This window comes from Metopolophium dirhodum, chromosome 5 (assembly GCF_019925205.1).
Source record: "Metopolophium dirhodum isolate CAU chromosome 5, ASM1992520v1, whole genome shotgun sequence".
Lineage (NCBI taxonomy): Eukaryota > Metazoa > Arthropoda > Insecta > Hemiptera > Aphididae > Metopolophium > Metopolophium dirhodum.
The window spans coordinates 9,864,913-9,891,516 of NC_083564.1; the positions used below are offsets into that span (position 1 = coordinate 9,864,913).

The 26,604-nt window shown below is 34.7% G+C and overlaps 1 protein-coding gene across 1 annotated transcript in view; it reads right to left on the minus strand.

Moving 5' to 3' along the window:
- The window catches only part of LOC132944177 (protein sax-3-like), a 74,006-nt gene extending 54,624 nt beyond the window's left edge, over nt 1–19,382 (minus strand). Inside the window, exon 1 of the mRNA XM_061013399.1 lies at nt 18,667–19,382. Within this exon, the coding sequence (XP_060869382.1) occupies nt 18,667–18,748 (82 nt within the window). The 5' untranslated portion in view covers nt 18,749–19,382. The remainder of the gene's footprint in view (nt 1–18,666) is intronic.
- Nucleotides 19,383–26,604: the final 7,222 nt, after the last annotated feature.

Consider the following 26,604-nt stretch of genomic DNA (forward strand, 5'->3'; position numbering starts at 1 on the left):
CGTTCTGTGCTGTAAAAGGATGCACGCAAGAGTAAGTACTGCGCGATCAGTGATCCGAAAATTTCAAACAGCAAATACAATACATAATAATATTATGTAGGTACCTATATTATTATTGTAGTATAGTGTACACGTACGTGAATGTTTATAATTTTAATGCAGCGGCGGACGAATCAACTACAACAACAACAACTATCGATTCGAATGCAAAACAATAATTGACCGACTTTAACACGACTATAACATATAATATTATCTTAGTAGGCACTGTATAATAGCTGTTTGAGGTCCTTATACGTCGTGCGTAAAAGACGCAAATGTTAATCGACTTTGTTCGATCAGATTATCAGGCAGGTATTATAGAAGAGAAAATAGAAAAAAGAAAATTGTTTGCCGCGTTTGTCAACTTCGCCGAACAATTATTCAGAGTTTAGTTTAGACTACAAACCGAAATATAGTAGGTCCGCCAACTAACTATATTATATTATTATTAAAACGTTGATTATCTGAGTATGAAATTGTAGATAAGGAAAAAGTTTGTACCTAAGCACTTTGCAGGAGTGACATATTTATAGGTAAGTAGCATGTTATCACAGAAATATTAATATTAATAGTCTATTTATAAGCGTATAATCTAGGACATTTTAAATGGAATTTTATAGTGTGAAGATCATATTGTGCTCAATGCTCATATTTAGTATTTTTATGAGTTGTGTTTTTTTTTGTACAAATCATGTATGTTACTTTACCGCGGTCGGTGCGATTGATGTACGATCGTTCTTATCCTTAACAATTTCCGCCACCCACCCATCGCAATAACTTGTGGAGCTGTTGGTGAGAAAACCACACCTGCAGCTACATGACGAGATACGTTTTCGCCGGGTCACGTGATAGCGGTACGGATGAAAACGAGATGACTTTTGCCAGGGATTATCATTATAAATTGTAATAATGCGCGGGACAACTTAAGTAGATAATATAATATTGTTTTATTAGCGTACAGCATAGTGGGTCGTCTGTGTGGCTACGTAAGAAATACGACTACTTGCTGTAATTCTCACGTCATCCGCGCACGTCTATGTCTATTTATATAATAATATTAAATCATGTTGTTCGCACACGAGTGTTTTACGCGAGTCGAGTTTGCACACTTGACGCGAATCGCGTAGTCCGCGCCCTAAGGTGGGTATACCGTATACATGGTATGCGTTTTATTTTAACACCGAGAGCGAAACGCAAGTCATTGAAATCCGAGCTCTATCGCAGCTCGTAATATACGTGACACAGGATTGTCGCACGTGGCCGAGTGTCGAGTGTACAACTACACACGTTAAAGTAATAATTAAATAATAATAATAATAATAACATGAATATTTTCGTTACACGTGTTGACCCTACCGTCCGTCCGAGTGTGGGTTGTCAAAGCTCAATAATTATACAGAATAATTTTAGCTATATAGGTTTAGTAACGTCATGGATATTTTGTGGACTGTACACCAGGTTTTGAAGCGTCTCGGTGTCCGGATAAGTGTTTTGAGACGGCCGATGTTACCGAAATTCAATTTTATGTTGATTTCATCATAAAATATTTTGTTTTTCACTACAAAGTATAAAAACTATATCTCAATTTAACTAGGTAAAGATGCTAAATGTAGCTGCAGGAAACTCAATGCAAGTGAACTCGAATCCCATGTAGACTGGACGAGTGGTAAGATTTTATCCATGTTCAAACTGAGCAAAAAAATGTTTGTCCCGGTTTTAAATATAAGTTAAAATATGGAAACTCTATATTATACTCTGTAGCCTCGACGATTTACTCCTCGTTTTCGTAAAACATTATCTTTTCGAGCACCGTTTCGTCACTAGGCGCCAATAACTTAACGTACAATTTACAGTAGTAGCGCGAATTATTAGTACGGTGCAATATATTATGTCGGGGCATGGAATTTATATCGTGACACACGTGATGGATCGGTATTTAAAAAAAAAAACGTATATGTATATAATATGGCCGGATAGTAATTAACAAATAATAATATGATTGCGCGCAGCTAGCCTTGAAATCAAACAGACATTTACCCATATAGCGAGTATTCTGTCTCGACGGAAAAAAAACACACGTCGACTCGACGGTATGGGAATTCAATAATAATATTGTGTTCGGTACTCGAACGAAATCGATCGGTCGTTCTTCAGTGCCGTGTTAAATCGATACAATAATAATATAAATTATAAGCTCTCCCCCGGTACCTTATGCCTTTAATTTTGTTTCGACGAATCGACACGCGCCTCCTGCAGTCTCGCATTATTAATATGACGTTATTATAACATAATTTTACTAACGAACATTTTCCGTGCGCTATCAATCGATTCCTGTATTATACAATATTATACTCTCCCGTCGTACGAGCGATGGTGTGCATTATACTCGCAGGGCCCGTTACGATGATATTACGACACACAAAGTTTTCCGATCGACGGCCGCCGTCGTATTATTGATACGTTTATAACGCTCGTCAATGGCGTAGAAATAAAAACTCGTCGCGCGCGGGACGTTAGCAGTTTTCTGCCGCCGAGCACACAACAATGAGATATAATATTACGCGTTATGTATATATATTATACATAATAGTTCTTATATACGTATTATAATGTATTATGCGCGCGCGCACACGGTGTATCCCTTCTGCGTTCACAAAACCAATATAATGTTAGCTTATGATTTATACGGCGTGGAGGGCGATTCGAGATGTCGGGGTCACGATTAATATTTTCGGCGTTGGAATGAGAGAGAGAGAGAGAGAGAGAGAGAGAGAGAGAGAGAGAGAGAGAGAGTGAGTGAGAGGGACCGAGAGAGAGAGACAGAGACTGCAGAGAGAAGTATCACCGGCGCACACAAAAGCCCCTAGGAATGCCTTATACACCGCCGATCGTCCAAAGTCATCGGGGAAGGGTGACGGCAGTGGGGAAGGGAGACGAAAAGGCCCGCTGTTTATCACCAGTTTTAATAATGTCCCGAAGAGTAAATCACGAGCCGCCGCCGCCGCCGGACAGCAGATGTTTTGTCGCCTCCTCGCGGGTTACGCTCCGCTCAACCTTTTGACTTGCATATATATATATATATTACATTATATACTATATATACGCTTACTGTAAAATATCTTTATATATATATTTTATATTATAATTTTATTATATACCTGCCGTGTATTCCGTCCGACCGACAACGGTGAGTTTCGCACCGGTGGGGGAGGGGGGCCGCGGTGTATAGAAATATCGTCGCCGTATATTATAATGTAATGCGTGTGACAATATACACATTTTTACGGGATGAAGAGGTCTTTTAATATACACGCAGTATCTTTCGTACGCGTATCCGTTTCTTTGTGAAAATAAAAAAAATATATATAATAATAACAGTAACAATAATAAAGGAAAAATATACTCCCTCAGGTATATTATATATACGAGTCAGCTGCTGCTGTCTCTTGCTCCGCGTCGCGCAGTTGGCCAGCACTCCCGCTGAGAAGGTGACTATGTGGTGTGTGTGTGTGTGTGTGTGTGTGTGTGTGTGTGTGTGTGTCGGGCTACCGGCGAGGAGGAGAAAAAAAACATTTATTACAACAATATTATATTGTTGTACGTTCGTTTTCGGGCTTATGTTTTTAATGAACCCGAGTATATAAAATATTATTATTATATACCCCGAGCATATTATCAAACAGGACGGCGAAGCGACGACGAGAAAAAGGCAATGCCGGGTCGGGTGGGTATGGTGATTTCGTCTCCCGAATACGATTTCGACGTTCCAGATATGGACAAGTGGGCGGCCGTTGCAGTGGTGCTGGGTGTATTATATTCTTCCAATTTTTACGAGTCTACAAATAATAGATTTTTTTTTTCTCTTCAACTGCTAACCGGAATTTTAAATATTTTCTATGTCACCGTGCAACCGTACAGATATAGGTAACCTCTTCTTTTTTCGAGCGTGTAGTTTGATTTTACTTTAATTTATTCGTAATTGATTTGCCGTAGCCGACGAAGTCGTAATAAAAATATTATCAATGAAAACCAATTAAAACAACGGTAAAACGGAATCGTAAATTCGTTATAACATAAATGTTATTTTAGAATATAAATAAATATGTGCGTACGACTGTCGTTTTCCAGACGTAAATCAATGCAAACCAAATTACTCGTACTCCCCTTTGAAGATTATAGTATTAAAGCTACTCAGTAGCCATTATGGTTATTGCCATTATATTATGTGCGCAATTTAGATACAGTTGCCCTAAAAGAGGTCTAGAAAATTCCCATTTGACTTAAAAGGTTTAAATGTGACACACAAATTAAATTACATCATGTGTCTATATATACATATTTGTGTACACAATTTTAAGCACGCATCATAAATAATTCATAGGACTGCTATAAAAATACAAACTTTTTCTAAAGCGTAATATATTTATCATTATTCTTCCCCTCGTTCAGCACGGAGTTTATTTCGTATAATAATATATTTAATTATTATTATCTATTATTATTATTATATTGTTATTCAAATCATATGAAACCTGTTCGTTAGAATTATTATATTTTCATTATCTGTATAAAAAAAGAAATGTTTTTTTTTTTTGGTTTATGCGTTTGTGTTACATGAGTAAGGGAAATTCGAAAAGTTTTGGAAAAACTAATTATAGACGTCACCAGTTATTATAAAATTATACGAGAATAAATAACAAAATGCTAACAAAATGTTTAAAATAAATGTAAAATGTACACATGAGTGGTACGAAAATTATTAAATTAAATGTAGCTAACTAATGTACCTTGTTATGCTTGGGTGGATGTAACAATTATTTAAAGTAGTTTATGTACAAGCTAGTTTTAGTATTTTGTAAATAGTCGGGTTACACTTGAACTCTGCTTAGATACAACTGTATACATTGTAACATTACTTTGCTTTTATTGTGATTTAATTGTTGAAATATTTTAATTTAATTAATTTAAAATTAGGTCACGTTCTCATTGTTTTCTCGTTTAATTGTGCAAATTGAATGGCTTTAGCAGTATTAGATACATTCTAGTAATATACAATACGGTGCAGTCGGTTTTTTTGTTATTAATTTCAATAGAACAAATTGTGTTACAAAAAAATATCGATATCATCAATCGCAGTCTTTCTATATTACTTTTACAAAATACAAAAAATTGTGTAGTACAGATTGTGATATTCTGTATAATACATTAATACCAAAATCATCGAGAATGTCTACAATAATTATTAAATTATTATGTGATTTAAGTACACTCCTAGGCGTTTTCTTAACACGCATTAGTATTAAAATATTTTCTTTAAAACGATAAATAAAATATAAGCGTGAAATGAGAGTTAATAGTGCATTCCGGTTTAACATTCGATGTTTTCAAAAATTAAAGAAGTCTTATACTATTTCTCGGTTACCAATTTATTAGAAACATTAACGGTCATAAAATCCGAAATAAATAAAAAAAAAAAAAACAGGTTTTTTTTTTGTCATCCCATTGAACGTTTTTATCGATAAAATCGAATTCTTAAAAGAAAGGTAAATTTATGTGAATGGCTTATTTTTGTATCTCTGGGAAAAAAAAAATATATATATAAATATATTATTATACAAGTAGGTATTTATAATATATTTTCCGATGGCGTTTTACATCATTATAATAATAATAATAATAATAATATTATAATGCCCACCTACCCGCGTTGATCGCGGAAGATGCTTCCGTTTTCAAAGTTTTCCATTCACCACGCCCATCATCTACAACTACAGCGCCCACCATCAATATTCTCACGCCGTTAATTATTACGCAACGCTACTGCAGATTTCCACTACCCTCTGCCCGATTTTCCCTATAGTCAGCAGCGTTACGTAACGCCGAACACTGTCTATTTGATAGGTATACTATTGCGTATCGTATTGTCAGGTATATAATATTATGTCTGCGCCGCGGCTGTGCATATATCCTTTTCGGGCGATTGTTATTATCTTAATTATTATTATTATTATTGCAGCAGAAATAACAGCAGCACTCCTGTCCTTTTGATATTATCGTTGTGTAAGACGGCCGCCGAGAGTGAGGGAAAAAAATAAAGTCGAAAGAAATCATAGCTATCGATCCGCATAAAAATAAATAACTCAATCGTCCCCGGACTCGACGACTTACCTACATATATATATGCGAGTGCAATATGTATATAGGTACATAATATAATATTGGGATCGTTTGAGTTTTCGGATCTCCTCCCCCCCCCCCCATCGTATTTAACTCATATGCTATGTGTTTTTTTACACCGCGTCCGTCTATGATCGTGCGGCGTTTGTGTCGAGCCGCCCCGGATTCCCGGCTAATACGATCTGGACATATCTCCTGATCGATGTTATCGAATGCGTCATCATCGTCTGGAGTATTCGGGTCTCGAGAGAGAAAAAAAACAAACGGAAAACGTACACACACAAACACACACACCCGCGCCCTCTGCTCCGAAAAAACCGGACCGAGTGTAGCGAAATAATATGCCGGTGCGAGTCACCTGGCCAATATCCTACAACACGTCTTGTTATGTCATTATAGACACGGTCGGTTGTTGCTCTCTATAGTCCGACTATAACGTCGTCGTCGTATTATATATATGCATTGTGTTGTAATAGGCATCGTCGTCGTGGCAGAAGCGCAAAAACACACCGCTAAACTTCCGACGGAGGCCCCGAGAATATTATTATTATTATTATTATTATTGTGCGACCGTCGGTGGCAGCAGCAGCAGTTGTGTATACACGAGCGACAAACACGAGATTATAAATTATAAAAAAAAAATATCATACTCAAAAATTATAACGACGACGACGACGCACGGGTTCGGCCCTATTGTTCTGCGGTTGAAAATTCCTCTGGCCCGGTTTTTTTTTAAATTTTTTTCTCGTCCGCATAGTCGGCTCCGTCACCGATCCGAATTTCATTTTTTGGCACCGGTTTTCGCATTGCCTTTCCGGTCGATCGACTCGCCGACGTCATAAATCAGTCAATTAAAATTATATTTTCGGCGGCGTCGCGCAATAATTCTTCGTTATCAATCAACGTGAAAGGCAAAAGTGATCGGTTCACATGTTCTCGGACACGTTCTGCGCAGTGTATCGTCTGATCTCAGATATGACCGGGGATAGGTACGATGGCCAAAAAAATAACATATCTCGGACAGCTGATAGAACCGTTAAGATATTATAGCAATAATTGCTTATTTTATTACTTATATATAATACGAGAGGACATATTTGATATTATTATAAGAATATAAGTGGTCTGGGTTTAGCCTGTTAAATGTTACCGTCGAGTATAGATAACATAAAATAAAATATGAAATGTAACCAAAACGTTGTTTGATTTGTTTTTTTATTATTTAAATAGTATGATACAAGTGTTTGAACTACCGATGTTTCTGAACATATTGTATAAACAAATAACGAATAAATCAAAATATGTTGACTTAAAATAGTTTTAATAAATTATGATTTTTTAATAATAAATCAAATAGAAAGTTTTTGTTAAAAATAAGGTATTAAATATAATATTATATTATATTTTATTATATTTTGGTGAATTGAATTTATTTTTCAATGATCGTATTATATAAGAAGACGTTTTCTTTATTTTAGTTATTCTGAAAATATCGAGGAATAAGTAGGTACTATGTTGTAGGTACTCACGGGAAAAAAAAATGAGTTTTCCATATATTTTAAATCAGATTACTTCCAGTCAAGTATTTTGAATATTTTGGCAATAGTTCTGAAATACGGCGGCGATATCATAACTTTGCGGAAACAATAAAATCGTATATAAAATATGATTTTATCGCATATGTTATTGTAATGTATTCTGTCTCTCTCTACACAACAATGTGGTTATTGATATATTCAACGGAGTTATAGCGCTGATCGACGAATTCGAAAACTTTCGGGACAGGGGTCATATAATATGTATTTTTTATTTTTATACGAATGCAAATTTCGAGGGGTGCACTGCAAAATGGTCACACACAAATAACGCGCGCATCGAAAACAATGGGTGTCCCAAAGGATTCATGATCCATAATACAACCGACAGCGAGAGTAGATATAATATATATATTGTGACACGACGAGAAAGGCTTGACGTTCGCCTGCGGGATATTTATAATATATATAGGTATAAACCGCGCGGTAGGTTTATTTATTATTATTTTAGAATACCTCCAGAGCGGAGTTCTCGAACTCGCAATTATATAGGTATCCGCGGTAACTTTACTGCAGAGAGAATAACATGTATACCGCCACGCGACGTGTATCCGTATTATCGTATAGGTATGTACATATATATATATATATATATATATAGGTCCTATACATTTATTAGACTTTAGACTATTACGCGCGCATAATAATAATATATATAATTGAAAAAAAAATCTTTTCGTTTTTTTCTGCTTTTTTTGTTTTTTTTTTTATTTTACTCGCGTAAAATTAAATCGTTCATTCGTGCGAACATGACGATAAAAACAAATTACGGACACAGCCCAAGGTAATCGCGTGCCCGCGTAAAACTGAATAGGCAATAACAAAAACGCGGCGCTGGGCGGGCGGTCGGAGTGGAGAGAGTATATAGGGTTTAGGGGTGCGTATATATGGGAAAAGCCAGGAGGAACGCGCGCGTGCGCGCAGGATCGGCGGCGTGAAGGACGTCGGGGTGGGAGGGGGGTGGGAAAAAAAACGAAGGGTTCTGTGGAAAACAAGAGGATTTCGGTAATATTCCGTCGAGCTGCAGAGCACCGCGGCTATCCCTCGCCGTCCGCACGCCGCCGCCGTCGCCGGCATCGGAATAGCCGAAAATTCCCCGGACGGGTCTCCGCGGTTGTAATTTCCAGAAATCCCCCTTTCGTACCTTTCCAGAAGATAATCCGTCACGACCCTCGTATATAATAATACCCACTGCGTAGAGGATGTTTTAAATCTTCTTCTCCTCCCCCTCCCCCTCCCGTTCCTCCAATTCAGCAGCCCTCCCCTCATCCCGTAGGAGGTACCTATGTGGCTATATACATGTATACACTATATTATTCTGTCTACTTCACCTCAACGCCGAGTCCGCAAGCCCCTAATAACACGGAAAGCCGTGTGTCAAGTTTTCAGCACGTCGGCGAGGGCGCAGGAGTCTATGGCTGTGCCTACGCGAGCTGCTTAACAAATTTCAATGCGGTTCAGTCGATGATTACGACCGTAATTATTATTGTTATACATCGGTTCGCCGCAGTAATTAAGACGATTCGTTTTTGAACGGTTGCTCTGCGTTTGATTGAATGGTGTAATACAATATTGTTATATTATGCACACGCAAATAATATAGTAATAATAATGTTTTATAGTAAGTAAATTGTGATATGAAAAACTATTAGCAAAAAAAAAAAAAACAAATCGAAGAGAAAAAACCTGAAATAAAAGGGGAAATAGTTTTAGTTTTTTTTAACGTAATATTATTACTGCTTTATAATATTCGTTTTTTTCCATAACATATTGTTGCTGTTGCTTTTTTTCTTTCTTTTTAATGAATATTTTTAATTTACCTAGTACGCATGTTATATTTTTTTCTTCATCAATTATGTTTAGAAGATTCATTTAGAATATAATATCGCTTGAAAAAAAAAATTGTTCGTCCTAAGTGTTATATTATACTCTATATTATACACTCTTACAGTGCGAGGGGATTGAAAATTACGGTACGGATCACCACATATAACCACACGTGCGTCGTCTGAAACCGAGAATATAAAATTTAATATCCATTAAGACGTCGTGTGCGTGTGTATTATTATGTATATTATATTTTTTTCGTATCTTTTTCCCTTAGAACAGAGCACACGTGTGACACGTCTTTCCGAGCGGCGGACTGTTATAATAGTAGTTCACATCGGCGGTATGTATGCTCATTCAAAGGCGCCACCACACGCACCTATGATGCATGAAACCTACACACCGCGCCACTGCTCCGTCGCAGGACGTATCCTTGACTACCCCGTTGTGGGACCGCGTGAGTTTCGATTTAATAAAATATTATACTGTATTCGTTTAAAGTTTTTTTTTTTTTTTTGTTCCTCGTCAGCAATTCGTTTCGAGCGCTGCAGAAAATCTATCGAAAAAAGACAAACAGACCGCCGGAGACAAACTGAAAAATAACAACAAAAAAACAAAGCAAAAGAAAAGAAAAACAATTCATGCAATTCGACGTGACAGAGCACCTGTACCGTGTAAACTTTATCCCTCGTCGAATAAATCTCTCAGTTTGGACACTTTCATCATTCCCAATCGGACGGAAACTTTTATCTATATCATTGCGTATAATATGAAACGCGCGTACTCATTTATATATATATATATATATTCGCGGCAAACGAGGAGATCCGTGAACCGTATAAAAGTTGGGCGGCCGGACGTTGTCGTTTCACGGCCGATACGCGTCGCAAAAGTTTTGCCCCGGTTTTTGTAGTTTTTTCTTCTCCCTCCGCCTAATCTATTGTCGTCCGATGGCCCGCAGTCACCGCTGCCGTCCGACCAACCCCCCCCCCCCCCCCCCTAGTCGATTACAATTTCGGTAATGGCCGACCCCGAATAGAGAAGAGTTTTTCGCGATACGCGTGGCACACGGTGGACAACCGCGCACCGCCCCACACCCTCTCCGTCCTCCGGAAAATGGATGTCCGGTTAAACTTAAGTGGCAAACCGTTATTTATTAATAGGTCCCGCACGTTCGGTATAGGACAGTGCGCGCCACGGCGACGGTCGTGAGGGTCGCGGTTCCGGGGACAAGTGTCGTGTGTTCCGGGTCCTCCGTCCGCAGACGCCCCTGCATTCATCCACCCCCCACCCCTCCCTCCACAACCATCCCGCGAACGACCATCCACTACTGACCGTCACGCGGTTATTTATCGCCGACTGTCCGACACCTTTGTTTTTCGTTTCTATTTCGATTAAGCGCCTCGCCGATTGCAGTGACCAGAAATATAATATATATACCGCCCCTATAGGTGTATAAAGGCGTATATCTCTGAAAATATACGATATCAGGAGCTGTAGTTATCTATCCGTATTGTATTGTTTACCTATATTTTTTAAGGAATGTGCAGTTATGTGCGTCATAATAATATAATATTGTGCTCGATCGGTGTTAATTTCCAATTCAAATTTTCGAGTCATCAGGTTTCTGGCGTGAATAAATTCCAGCAAACCAGAACGCGCGTGGGTTTTGCCAACGTTATCACGTCACGCGTAGCTCTGTGCGATTTCATCGTCATAATGATAGGTACACGTTTCTCGGCGACGTCCAACACACTTTTGCAATCATTTCCTCTCACAAGCCACAAATAGGTATGTTTTTGTAATGAGTCACAAGTACTTTATAAGGTATTTAGGTATAGATAATAGAATTGTGTTGAGTGTTGGTTTTAGTCATCGAACCGTTTGCTGAGAATCATCTTATAAACGCGTGACGCGTCAATATACCCATTACCTAATATACATAATATTTCCAACATTGATGACAAGTACACAATTTTTTTTTCTTTAATGTAAATAAAATATTTTTATTATATTTATATTTTTTTCAATCAACCACTTATACATTAATCTTTTGAATCTGGATTTACTTTGATTTATATTTCGGTTTCATATCTAACTATAGGTACCTTTATAATCATTAATAAACATTAATGATATTATTGATAGTATTATGAATAATGTTATGTTTCAACTTTGTAGAATATTTATTGGACATAAGATTTTTACGTATCTTGTTAAAATGTAAATCTTAAAAATACTCAAGTCTATAACTTTTCACAAATTGATATATTTTTAAATAAGGAAAATTATACACTTCGCTGTAACTCGTAATACATGCTTAATGTTTTTAAATGATTAATGTACTATATTCACGAGTTTTATTTGTTTCAGTGTGTTGAATAGAAACACAATTGGAATTACTTAATTTATATCGGACAAGGCTCATATAAGAGTAATTTAAATTCCAATTTAAAAAATCAATACGTAATTTACTTTAACGATGACTTTTCCCTTTTTGTGTTTGGAATATTTTCTTAGTATCGTTCGCAGTATTAACAATTCCTCGTTTTTCATTCCTACCTGTCTGAGCCTTTCAATAGTCCTCACTAGAAGAAATGAAAAGGGGAGGGGTATTGCATTGGAGCTTTACGTTCCCCCTACTTTGTCTGCGACATTGGGTATTAATCTCAAGACCTTCCGATCTATACATGTATATAATATAAACTACACTAGATGTCGGCCGTCCGAAGGGAGATTTATCATAGTTCACCCCCTTCAACCGTGAGGCCCACCTCCTTAACAGGTTAAGACTTTTAATACCCTGTATCATATATATTATAAAGCCCTTTTCTTACTATCTCTCTCTCTATCTCTACCCCTCCCCTTCCACGAGGGTCGTCGTAGGTTAAGAGAAATACAATTTACTTATCTGTCACAGTGTACGGGTGACACGTTAATGGCAGCCACACTGTTACCTGAACGAGGTGAAGACGAGTTGGTCGGGAGGGGTGATTCTATCTCCCGGGGGGCCTTCCGCCGGGACTATGGCGTGTACACCTTCTTATCGCGTGAATTACGTAGTTTCGTGGAAGATGTGAACCACGAGATTTATATATGGAGAAGCAACCGAACGGCGGTGGGCAGGCAGACAGACGGGATTTGGGAGTTTAATTAAAGCGAACCAAAAGTTTTGCCATAGCTTATTTTAAGCCCCCGGGCCCACGCACACGGACCCCTCTACAATTATTTACTTATACGTGCTTACGTTTTAATACCCAACCATCATATGTGATAGCGTGTTAAGACATTTTTATTTCCATTCGAAACATCGTAAAATCTTGTAACCACACACTTTTCAACCAGACGGGTTTCAGTGTTAGGATATAATTTAGCGGTAGGTATATACACGATAATAATAAATATGTGAGCATGCAAACCGTGAATGTATACTAACTATTTCTCTGATAAATATCCCGTTCGGTTTTTCCCCAATTATCCACCCTTCAATATTGTGTTGAGCGATTAATTATAACTGTCTGACTACATAATATGGTGCACTGTACGAGTTTGGTACATATTGGCTATTTCAATTTATTGTTCTTTTACAGAGTTTTAAATTACATTTGAATTCACATCGTATACGGTGCATCGTCTATATCACACGAATACATCAAAAAGTTTGCAGCCAACTTTTAAAACAAATTCAGAACTATAGTGACTGAAACTTTTACATAAAACGTATTGCATGGGTGAGACGTCATTTTGTTCATTTATGAACTTAAGCATTTTAATAGTTGACATGAAGATCCAAAACAACGAAAAACCTGTTTGTAAATGAATCCCTAATTAGTAGTTTGTGTTACAGTTGTACCTTTTGGTTTTCAAGCATTTAGTAATTATAACGGCTAATTATACGACTCAAGATATTATTAAATTATATATTTTGTGTTTTACATTTTTGTTGAAATATTACTTTAGTTTCAGTGGTAATTTGTCTTTTTAATATTTTGGTTTTAATGGCACACCATTTCCGTAAAAAATAAAGGTAAACAATGTTAATAGGTAGGTATCTACAATCTACATGTAATATATTCTTTATTTAATTCCCCAAAATTAAAACTATTTTTATAACAGTTAAGTTGAATTGTATTATACTTCAACAATTTGATAAAAACGAAATTATTCCAAGTGATATTATAATATTTATTTTAAGTTCAGTATGTTTGTTTGTTAAACTGTATAATACTTAAATAATAAATTTAATATAATAAAAAAAAAAAATAGATGTTTGACTTTAAGCTAATACAACATCGTATATATTATTAATATTCAGATCACTTTTGTATAAGATTGCTTAAAAATTACTAAAACTTACATAAATATAGTTTTCAACATTTAATTTCTTCTCGGTGTGTGGTAGGAAAAATCATACTTGAATTTGACGTGAAATGAGTATAAAATAATAAAAAAGATAAAATAAATTGCTCATTTTGAAATAAAAGCCTGCATAATGTTCCTTCGGGAAGAAGGCGTTTATTGCTGAAGTTTTTGCGAAGTTGCGGGACTTTTAATAAACGGATAGTCCAATATCTATGAGACTTGTCATACCACGGTGAACTTTTATACAACTTTGTATACCTTCTCTTCGTTTAATGCATTGTAATAACATCGTATTTAGTTTGTACGTAATGCGTGTGCAAGTAGGTGCTATTATTTGCTGGGTAAAAAATGAAATATAGAACCGAGTCAAAACGAAATGTCGGAATATTAAAAATAAAGACTTAAAGGCAAGTTTTGTTTTTTCAAGTTTTTTTTTTCATTCTTGTTCTGGTTTTTGTAGTGCATTTTATGCGTCCGAAAAAGAAACGTGTTTATTCGAAAAGAGCCCATTCTAAATTGTTTTGTAACCCACGATGATGACTTGTATACGTATCATACCAAGTTTAATGACTAGTTTTGGTTCATTAAGCAATACGGTTTATGGGACAACTAACCGGAAAAAACATCAAACTTGTTTTAAAACGAGATGTATACTAATGGTATTTACCCAAAACTTAAATCGTGCAAGTTAATACGAAAGTCCCCCGAGACAGCGTAGTTGTCTTTTCTGTGACACTTTAAACTATTTGGGACCTTAATCATTCGCCTTCTGATTAATACTAATGAACTGAAAACATTAAACATCAAAATATATCCTTAGTTTATCGATGAATTCGATTAATCTTATAAGTTTTGTGAATTATTGAGAACATAGCAGTTTAATATAATGTTACCAAGTTCAAAATATTAGCATAAATGTAATGTAATATTTATTTAACTGATGTATTTCATTAAAAAATAGAACAATTTAAACAGGGTTCTTGCAATTAATCGAAATGTATATTATAATATTTATTATTTTTGTATTATAAACTAAACTTAATAGTGAGTACTATACATTCATAGTTCACCATAATATTATTATACTCGATTTGTTTTAAATAAACTACGTCGCGTGTAATAGTCTGTCCCATTGGTATAGAGTATTCGCTAAAATGTTCAATCGAATCAATATGTTATAACATTATATATTATACTATTATATTAATATTTTATATTCAATGTGCCTATAGTACTACGTTTCTCTTGGCGTTTCAGCCGATTGCAAAATACTATTAGGGTGGAAATAGTTCTATAATACTAAATATATGTGTATAATGTACCACGGCATTAATGTCGGTGTATAATCACTATAATGTCTTCTCTATACCGGATGTTATCTGTTCGAGTTCAAAGGGAAATTTCGATTCAAATGGAATACGGAAAAGTCCAAAAGGACTCTTACTAAATAACACATCGGATTACAGCCAGCCGCGGAGACGGGACAGTGTCGGCCGCGTGCACCCCACCAGCACGACCGCGATTCTCGTTTCCCTAATTCGGTTAAAAGACCTTTGTGCGACGTGGCCGTGTAGTGTGGGTGGCCTGCAGGTACTTTTCTATACGTCGTATGAGTAATATTGTTATTACAGCTGCGTAATTAATAATAAAATACTATATCGTTAATTAATACCTGCCGTTACGCATTCGGCAGCAGCAACATCGCGATCACCCTAACGCCGCCTCCTGCCGGCTGCCACCCGGTTGTTCCATCTACCTCGTCTTCCTCCTCCTACTCCTGCTCCTCTCACGAAACTTTTCTCCGCCCACTACTGCTCGGCACACACACCCGACCGCCGACCTAACCCCTTCCCGCCCCCTGGTACACACCGCCAGCCGGAAGTGTTTTGCCTAACCGTGCGAAATCTCCGGTATTTGTACACCTGACAATACGAAAACACTAACCACGCCGCACCAGCCTCCACCCGCCGGTCGTGTGTATACATAATAACTCGCCGTGTAAACTCGCGACCGCCTTTAATGAGCGCAAACACGCGCGACGGGGATTACGGCGCGGCGGAAACGGCCGGGCGCGACGAAAAACTTCGACCGAACTGCAGCAGCAGCAGCAGTAATATTATTTCCGCCGGCCCACGGAAGCCGAATGCAATAATCTCGCGAAAAAAAAATGTATATTATCATTAATCGCTATTACAATAATTATTATTGTATTGTTATCACGGTATCATATATTATTATATAACTGTGACGCGCGTTCGTCGTCCTTCGGTGTGTGAATTCAATCTATGTAAAAATCGATTGTTCATAATATTGAAAATTTAAATCGACGGATATTGTTAACGATGTACCGTGGGTACTTTGTTTATAATATATTTTGAAATTCGTGTTTTAACACGATAGTGCCTATCTCGGATATACTAACTGTTAATAAAATATTTACACACGTCATAATAATATATTCCGATATTCGTGCGAAAACACGAGATTAAAATTTCAACGAATATGTCCTTTTTATCCCGATAGAAAAATACGTGCTTATATTATAATCGACAACATTGTTATATGTATATCCAATCTGAACTAAGGGATTATATGCCATTATTTTCAGCTAAAAACAAACATTTCGAAATAAACCGTATAATATATTATATGGAACGAACTAATATTTTTGTTTAATAAAAACACCTATAAAACAGACCCCCCAGCTGTTTATATACCTGCCTATTAGCTATACGTAGGTATGAGTTGTGTACAACGCAAATGTCTATATGTTATTTCAAACCAGACGTAGGTACATATTATGTAATTTACCTTAAGTGAGATGGGTCAGTGTTCGTTGCTGCAGGTCTAATGAAAATATCACGAAATTTAATATTGATGCGTTTTGAACACGCTATAATAGGACACGATAAAAACTTGCAAAATGAACACCCTAATTGAGATATACTACCTACTCCACAAAGATAAAAAAAAATAAAAACATCATTTTTTTCTCTGAAGGGCTAGTCCATTAATAATGATGTTGTCTACTGCAGCCTACAATCGTAAAAGTAATTTTTTATAAGTATAAATATTTTTCATTGGCAGATCATTACGATGATTGCAAATAAACAAAATGTCGAATAACACGTATATATATATATATATATATATATATTTGTATACACAATTTATTGGTGACGTCGTGATTTTAAAAATTGATAAGATTCGTTACGTACTTACACGTATATTATAGTTGTCAGTTCGTAATTGTCAATTTCTAGTTTTGATAATCATATGATGGAAAATGTATACAACTAAGTAATTCAAATGTAATGCAAATATTAAAAAGAAGATCTAGTTAGAGTCAGTATGGTCGACTGATGAAGGATAAATCCGGTCGACGCTGAATTATTATTAAATTCAAAGCTAGCACTATTAAATTATTTCTTTGGGTAATTTGATTGCACTGAACGAGAGGTATAAAAATAAAGTGGAGAGCAAAGCGCAGTGATGAAAAATAAGGGTGAAAAGTACGGACAAGGGTGGTGGAGGCAGTGGTAGTTCGAAGACGAGGACACTTCATTCGTGGCGCATAGGGGAGTGTAGAGGACTTAAGCCTCTGACGACGATATATGCTGCCGCGTTATGAAAGGTACACGTCAAAGGTCTTAAGGGACGGATGCGGGGGGTGGCTTTTTATCGGAGAGCCAAGGATCATGCATACGAGAAATACGGTCCGAAATATTCCACGTCTGCAACGTTCCGGAGAAATCTGAGTCAAAATCCACAAAAAAAAAAACAACAAACAAACAATGGAATAAAATATATGCTTTTAGAAGTTTAGTATTAAGCGATTATTGGCTTTAGGTCTCTGTCTTGTTCGGTGATTTTTACGTAGTCATTTTTTTGTATTAGTATTATAGCAGTGTTTCTATCCCTATCCGATATCGGAAACAAATGAATTCGCTAATTGCAGGAGTCATTAGCGAACTCGTTGGTATTATCAAAATGGATGAAATACACATAATTCATTATTAACGAACGCTCCGCAGTCGTGCGATACGTTTAGTTAACACCAGAGATGTATTTTAATATCCGTGTAATTAAATTTGAGTTTCCGCAAGTTGAACGCAAAAAACATTTTTTGATGAAAATAAAGAGAGAGAAAATAGTCTCCTCGAGAAACTCATTTCCGTGTGACTACCGAGGAAAAGTAAACGGGCGCCATTCGGAACAGAATGGTTTTTCGGATGCTGCACGATGACGAATCTACATAATAACAACATACGCCGCAGGGAAGAGGTGGAGTAAGATTTAAGTTGTTGTGACGTGCGACAGGTGTCGAGACGATGCGCCTCACGGAGTGTCAGGTATATAATGTTATTATCATTGTCATTAATATTATTATCAATTACACTCCGTGTACAATAGTGGACGAGTATATTATTATAATCTGCTATCTGACCCATGCAAAGCTTTATCTGGATCCCGTACAGGTACGACACATCCATGGTACATATAAGATCACCTGACAGAGTTACCCAGTGAGTCTAGTCAGAGTTTCACCACAGAATAGGTGAAATTTCACCTATTCTGAGGTGTTACAATCAGTGGAGTACGACGTATAATAATATAACGTTATCAGGTGTTAAATATCATAGTGATAAGTTGTTATTCTCACCTGCGGGCGCGTAGACAGCCAGGGCGCAGACCGCGACGACGGCGGCGGCGATGCGGAGCCGGCGGTCTGGCGACGGTCGCATGGCAGCGTACCGTGTGGAGCAGACGAAAAAAATCCGCAGCGACGGATAGTTTAACACGACGGTGGCCGGCGGTCGTCGGACGACGACGACGACGTGACGACAAAACTCCGCGGTGGTGAGTCTTCCGGCCACATGACGGCCGCGCGAATAAAAATGTCAACAGACGTTAACGCGATTCGACGTTATATAATATAATATAATGTCTATAAAATATATAATATTATTATACTTTTGCGAGATTTTATATGGCGGTCCGCGGAAGAGGCGCGTTATAGGAGCGTTTGAGAAAACTCGAACGAAAATTTAACAACATGTACCGCGGCGGAAGTGGTGGTGTTCGACGCTTCCGGTCACATACACCGGCCGATTGATAGTAAAATATATTGTATTGTCAGTGCGTTGTTATGATGCGCGCCGCACACAGTGTGGACGTTTTGTTCTGCACCGCGTAAGACGACGGACACTGCACCCGCGCACTTGCCGCACACGAACGCACGACAGCTGCACGACGACCACGACGACGACCGACGGCGGCGATGACGATGAGGTCTGTACCGTAACGCGGACGGTCTTGTATTGACTGCCGCGGCGCCCGGCGCTCGTGATAGTTGACGCGCGGCGGCGTCGTTGTCGTCGTCGTCGTCGTCGTTGTCGTCCCCGACACCATCATCAGCCGTAGTACACCCGTAGTCCCTCCCGCGCCCTTCGACCGTTCGCGCCCCTAGCGCCCCAAGCGGACGTGTGTGTATACTCGGCGGGTTTTCGCGAGGGAAAATTATTGCACCCCTATTACGGCACACGGTTTTCTTTCGTAAAGTAAAACCTACACATATGTGTGTATATATTTATATGTAATGATATGCTATTATAAATTAATATATTGTCCACTTGCGTTTAGTTATAGAATATTGTATTATCGTAGACAAACACTATAATACACTACACTGCGTGTGGCGAAATCGTTTTTCCAAAACTCGAACCGCCGAACCCCGTCTGCATTATTACTATATTATTACTATAAAAATAATGTCTAACGGAATGAAAATATTAAAATACGGTCGATGTTGGTATTATTATAGGTATCGAAATTATCCAAACCTATGTGATCACATTGAGCGGAACTTACAACTGTTTTATGACAGGTATATATTATGATATCGATGTATCTATCGTTTTTCCAGTCGTCCTCGCGGGCACATCGCAATATCGCATGCGCAATCTGTTAATACAGTGTCTATAATAGGAGACGCATATTATTATTATACCTATAAATTATTATGATGCAGGTACAGGAGACACGCTTGTTTTCAGCTGTGTTACAGTATCATTATTGTTTTACACTTAATATTAGCTACCTAGACGTTTAGGTTTACTCCTCTCGCTGTTTGAAAATCTTGCCCCTTTCCCCGTATCATAATATACGCACAACAAAACAGTATTAAATTCGTCAAAATAAAATCCTGTTCGTTCCACAGATGTTGTCGGAACACATCCATCCAAAGACCATAGTATATTAATTTCACACGCATACCGAAATAAATAATTAATTACCTAGGTTTTCTATAGAGTTTAAAATTGACCGTAAAAGCTCGATCCTGTTGACAAATCATGTGCTTAAATTAATAGTATGCTCGAGTGTGGTATTGAGGTTACTACTTACTAATAACATCATTATATACACCGCTGTATCTACGATATTTGCAAGTCTTGATAATAAAGGGATTTTGGTAGCAACGGGAAACTTTTATTTGTAGCTATACTTCTCCGATTTCCTTTAAAAAATAGTATTAACAAAAACCGAACAGGCCCGATTTAGTGTGTAACGTAATAAGGCCGTATTGGTATTATGTACACGCCAATACACAAGCAGCAATAAAGAAAAGTGTAGCTCTCTTCTTACTAAAATTATATTATTTAAGTTTACAAACTTATCGGTCTCCAATTATCATCTTCGCAACCCAATCACCCATATTTTAAGGCTGATTCAATATTAGAAAACTATCTGCACAAAATATTTTTAAAACAAATTTTAAAAATCTTTTCCAACCCCGCTGTATACAACTGCATAATATGAGTACAATTATTTTTTTTACATTATTGAATAATATTATATAATATGGTGTAGGTATGGCAAACGAAAATCAAGTGAAACGTTATAGCTTTGCTCCCAAGTATTTTCCAAAATAAAAACCTTTAAAATACAAAAAAAACAAACACTCACACAACCCGAATATTATAATAATATCGAGTTATAACCATACGCCTAAATAAAAAAATAATAATATCTATATATTTTTTTTCTTATTTATATTTAGCTGTATATAATTTTGTTCAAATACAATTAAAAAAAAAACCCTCCATTTCGTTACCGTCTTCCAATCTTCAAATTTGATAGTAACTCAATCAACCCTAATATCTAATTCAACCCACGGTGTTAGCTGTGCGGAACATCAATTCGTAGCGTTACACGGATGACGGACAAAGATAACAAATCGGAGTGTGGCGTCATGGCAATTACGTCTTAGAGGTACACCTTAATCTTCTCGATATACAACAGCTGTGTAGGTAGCATTGGTGGTTTTGCAGTTCATTGGAAAGAAAAATATTAAACTAATAAGTCTCCTAGTATAGGTATAACAATATAATGTAGCAGTGCGAATTAAATTAATGATACTGGTTTTCTTATATTCACGAATAACACATTTTGTTCACATATTATAATATAATATTATTATTGTAATAATTTATCTCACGAGACCGCATCAAACAGCTTTTAATACATTCGTGCATAGATGATATGCCTAATAATAGCAAGCTGCTATAGTAACTACTGCTGTTCACACTTCGATGGCTTTCAGCGTCTTGCACTGAAATGTTTAGACTCGTTAACGTCAGTTTCTACGCATTTTTATCGAACTTTTTATCTTCAATTAAGAAAAATGTGAGCTAAACAAAAATGTTTTGATTTAGAAATGTAGGTACAACCGTGAGTATTTATAATATATGGTTTTTAGATTATATATTGATCTACACCGGTCATCGACATGAGTTATTGATAAAGGTGAAATGTTAAGTTAGGTACGTACGAGTACGACTAATATTATCTATGATAGGTTTGCATGCGATTATACACGTCTTTCTAACAGGTATATATTAATATATTATTATTATTAATAAATAAACTATTAAATATTTCATAAAACCAAAAACGTTATATTAGATTTATTTAAACAAAAACAATTTAACGAATCATGCAATTTATTGTATTATTATTATTATTATTATTATCCTACTGTATAACTATTGACTGCGGATCACGTAGGTACCTTTTAGATATTATGATATCGTATGTACCTACTAACAGTTAGCAACTTTACTGTCAATATTGCCTATTTATCTGAATAGTTTATTTATATTTCACGAATAGATAAGATGTTTTATATTTTTAATATAAAAATATAATATGCTTTCATTTTACAAACCGCGTTTATAATTCGTTCTGAAGGAATATAATAAATTATGTTCCGTTCTAAGTCAAAAATAGTAAATTCTACTCGCGTTCAGCATTTGAGATAAAGATATTTTGTATTAAATTTTGCCTGCGGGGTATTATCTTCTTTAAAAACGTTTGTAATAAATTCTCCGTGCATTGTACAGAATAAAATAAAAAACCATTTCTTCTTTCAAATCTATACTGATTATTGAATAAAAAAAAAAATAAATAAAAATCCAACAGATTAAATAATAGATCGGAACCCATTATAACTACCTATTTACGTCAAACTTTGAATTGAATTTTATAATTAGTTAGCTTACGATACTTTGTTTCATTTAGCAAGGTTGCGTTTTATTTTTTATTTACAGCCAATTAGTGTTCACTTTGTAAACTTTTTCTTGCTTGGTTATTGTCAATTTTAAACTTTTTAATGTTGATTTATTTTTATATACAGATAAATCGATTTTATTTTTAAAACTCTTATGCACAACTATTTTATACATTTACATAATATTATGAATACACGAAACTATTTTTTTTTTCTATAATTTATAACCAAGTAAACGTAGGTATTTACATGTAAAAAATAACGCGAGCCGATTATAAAATGGTTATGGTTATGGAAATAAATCAATAAATTAGAAAAAATGTTTATCATTATGACACTTACAATAAAGTAGTTATTCACATAAAACATTCAAAGTTTAATTTTCTCAATTAGTTATTATATTGAATTTAATTATATGAATAAGAATCTATAATTATTATTTTTCATTAGTCATTTTTAAGAATAACACTAATAACACTTTCGATTGAAGTGGCTGGCGATATTATAGGTATACTAGGTAGGTACCTACCTAATAATAATATAGCGTCTTATTATTTAAAACTATTTGACAAAATGTGACTATAAATTATTAATATTTCGAAATAAAATGTTTTCATTTTATAAAACCTGTAATGTTAAATTTGTTTTTAGCACGGAATAACAAAATAAATAAAGAAGAAGTTAAGAACAACATTTTAGACACATTGATTGATGTTGTAACATACTATGTAGTTACACACACGCTCACGGACAAACACACACAATATATATATATATAGGCGTACACATTCGATTCCAAAACACCAGTGTGACAAACGGCCATCACTCAATGTCTATAAGGAATAAAATAGGTAAACAAAATGGATTCTGTATGAAATCCTTATGATTAGATTTATGTTGTATAAAATTAGAGGGGAAAATTGTCTCTTATAAAAGTTGACTGGAATACTGAATATAATGTATTTTTTTTTTTGCAACTCAGACCGTACAAAAATAGTATCGAGAATGCTAAAACTGTTGATGACTTTTTTTTTCTTTTAGAGACGCAAAGAAAAAATAGAAATGAAAAATGCCAGCAATTGCGCGTTTTAAAAACAGTCTGCCTATATACCTGTATCTATATAATATTATACGGAAGCAGTTGTACAGTTTTTTTCCCTCCATACTCCATGTTCCACATCGATAAACATTTATGGTTGATATTAATCTTTACCGGCTATCATAATTTATTCTTTGTTTATATTCGCTGTTAATCCATTATAGGTATATACTGTGTATGCTGTATTTGATATTTATTTTTTATGTCCCGCAATGGCCGGGTAATTCAGATTTTTTGGACTGATTATACGAGATCAGCGATCCCGGCCGGTTACCGACACCTGTCAACAAACCGAATTCGCGTACTTAAAACGTTGAATATTCGTACCGATAATGCCTAATATACAGTTATATATGTTTAGGTATACCTGTGTTTTTACACGCGAGTATTGTATAATATTATGTATGTACAGCCTTCCCCGGCATAGTTCATTATAAAATAATAAAAAAAATCAACACATATAATAAAAACTTAGGTAGGTACTTTAAAGTAGTCCATATATATTATATATATATAAATAGAGTACATTGATCATTTATAATTTATGTATTTCGAATAATATTGTATCATAAAAACAAGAGCTGATGTTGATTTAAATTTTTTTTTTTTATTAGGTAGGTAGTTGATTTAATTTAGAATCATTTCCTAAATTATCTCTATCTGATTTCGTTTGTATGTTACTTAAATTTCGTTATCTCGCGTTTTATGGCCTCGTCGTATTTCTGTATGCATTTCAGATATTATCATCTAAATGTTTATTATGTCATAAAAATAAGGTTAATCGAAAATAATTGTATAATGTAAAGGTACCTAACCTTATAATACCTATTAAATTATTTATTTTGTATTAAAAACCGTGCCTCAATATTTTACAATAAGCCATCCAACAACATTTCTCGAATATAGAGCTAGACAAGTAGGTACTTAATCAAGTCACCCAATTACGTTTTACACAAAACTTTCTGTATACTGTTTCGATGTTCATCATCATTTTCTTTCGTAATTATATAGTTTGAAAACCGTTCGAGTGGGGTGCTTATTTTTCTATTTATAAATAGAAAGGCCAACATTTATAAAAAAGAATTTTGTATAAATAATATATTTAAATTATTTTACTAATAATTTTTAATTAAAAATATTATAGTTTCGTTAGTAGAAATTAAAAATACTTAAAATAATAAACTCAATGATTATTTAAATTAAATTACAACATGAATATCATATTATTTTGCAATTTGAAATTGAAATTATTATTATAATTAAAAGAAAGAATAATTTATCTATACTTGGATTTATTCAGTTACCAAATGATAAAATTCTTTATTTAATTTCAGTGGATTCATTAAAATTAACTTAGTGTAGTAGTATATTCGTAACAAAATTGAAGAGCACAATGTTGAAGGATTCTTTTTGGGTCAAATTATGTTTGTTATGAAAATCACTCAATCGGGGAATGTTTATTTCGTTTTCATTGACTGAAGTGAAATTATACGATTAACAATAAGCAGGAACTAAGAAATGAGATAAATGAATGTAAATATTTAACTTCCGAATAATTGTGAAATCATCTCAGATTAATATCATTCGTTAATCCTAAAATCTTTTATGCAATTTTAGACATAAGGGCGGATTGTATAAGTTATTTATTATAGTGTTTTGTGTATTTTTTTTTTTAGTAACATTTTTACTGAACCGTATTGTCTAATGATGCATAGTAAAAGAAATGATTTTATAATTTGGCAGAGTTAAAACCCATTAAAATAATTAGCTATAAAATCTATATCCATAATAACACTACGTGTATATAATAATATAATTTATATCAGTGTTGGGAAAGTTCAATTTTAGAAGAATCTCGTTCCGTTCCCCGTCAATTTCTAACATAAGAACACGCTCCAAATTCAGTTCCTAAGAATAATAACTCGTTCCAATTATCATTCCTTTTTAACCAAGTTATTGATAAATGCGGTTTTAGAATAATACATTTTTTATTTATAGTTTTAGGTAAAAATAACGACCAATGAATTAAAAGTAAACCAACTAAAAATAACTTCTAACTTATTAACGCGTAGAAACAAAGAAAACTATATTACAATTTAAAATATGTTTTAATATGTCAAAGGAACTATATAAATTTCGTTCACGTTCTTCAAAAAAAAAAATAATTCGGTAATTTTCTATTTTAATTATTTTTTAAAAAACCATAGTTCCATGCTTCGTTCCTAAAAAAAGAACTCGTTCCAGCACTCCGTTCCTGTTGGCACTAGGTCCTTCTCATTACTGATATTTTTTATTATATATGTAATACAATAATAGACAATATATACATTTAAAATTAAGATTCGTAGGTATTGGGTACTTGAATAAGTTAAAAATGTGTTCGTTTAAATTTATTTTAAATGAAAATTATAACTCAAAATTATTAATGTACTTCTCTCCATCTCTGGCACAAGCTATTAGCTTAAAAGGGATAGATAATCATGTAAATAAAATATGTAAAATATTTTTTATGATATATATAATGATTTAAAATTTAAAAAAAAATGAATTAACCTAAAATAGGTAAGATTGCAATTATATCGTCAATACAGTTTCAAATATATACCTATATTATTTCTCGTTATATTTTCATAAATACGAGTATTTGCACGTATTGATTTATCGTATCATAAAATTTGAAACAGTATTTGAAAATTCTTTAAATATTACCACCAAAAACTACATAAAACATAAATATTATGTCATAACCTAATTTTTTAAAGAATTTTATTTTCATTGTTTTTATGAATTCATAATAACAAAAAAACCGAGTTTTTAAAGAGCCACAATTCTGTAACAAAATGTATATTATGTAATTTTTCTTTTGAATTAATTTCTAAAAAATAACTTTTTTTTTATTTATTGAAACTTTTCATGAAAACAATGCGTAACAA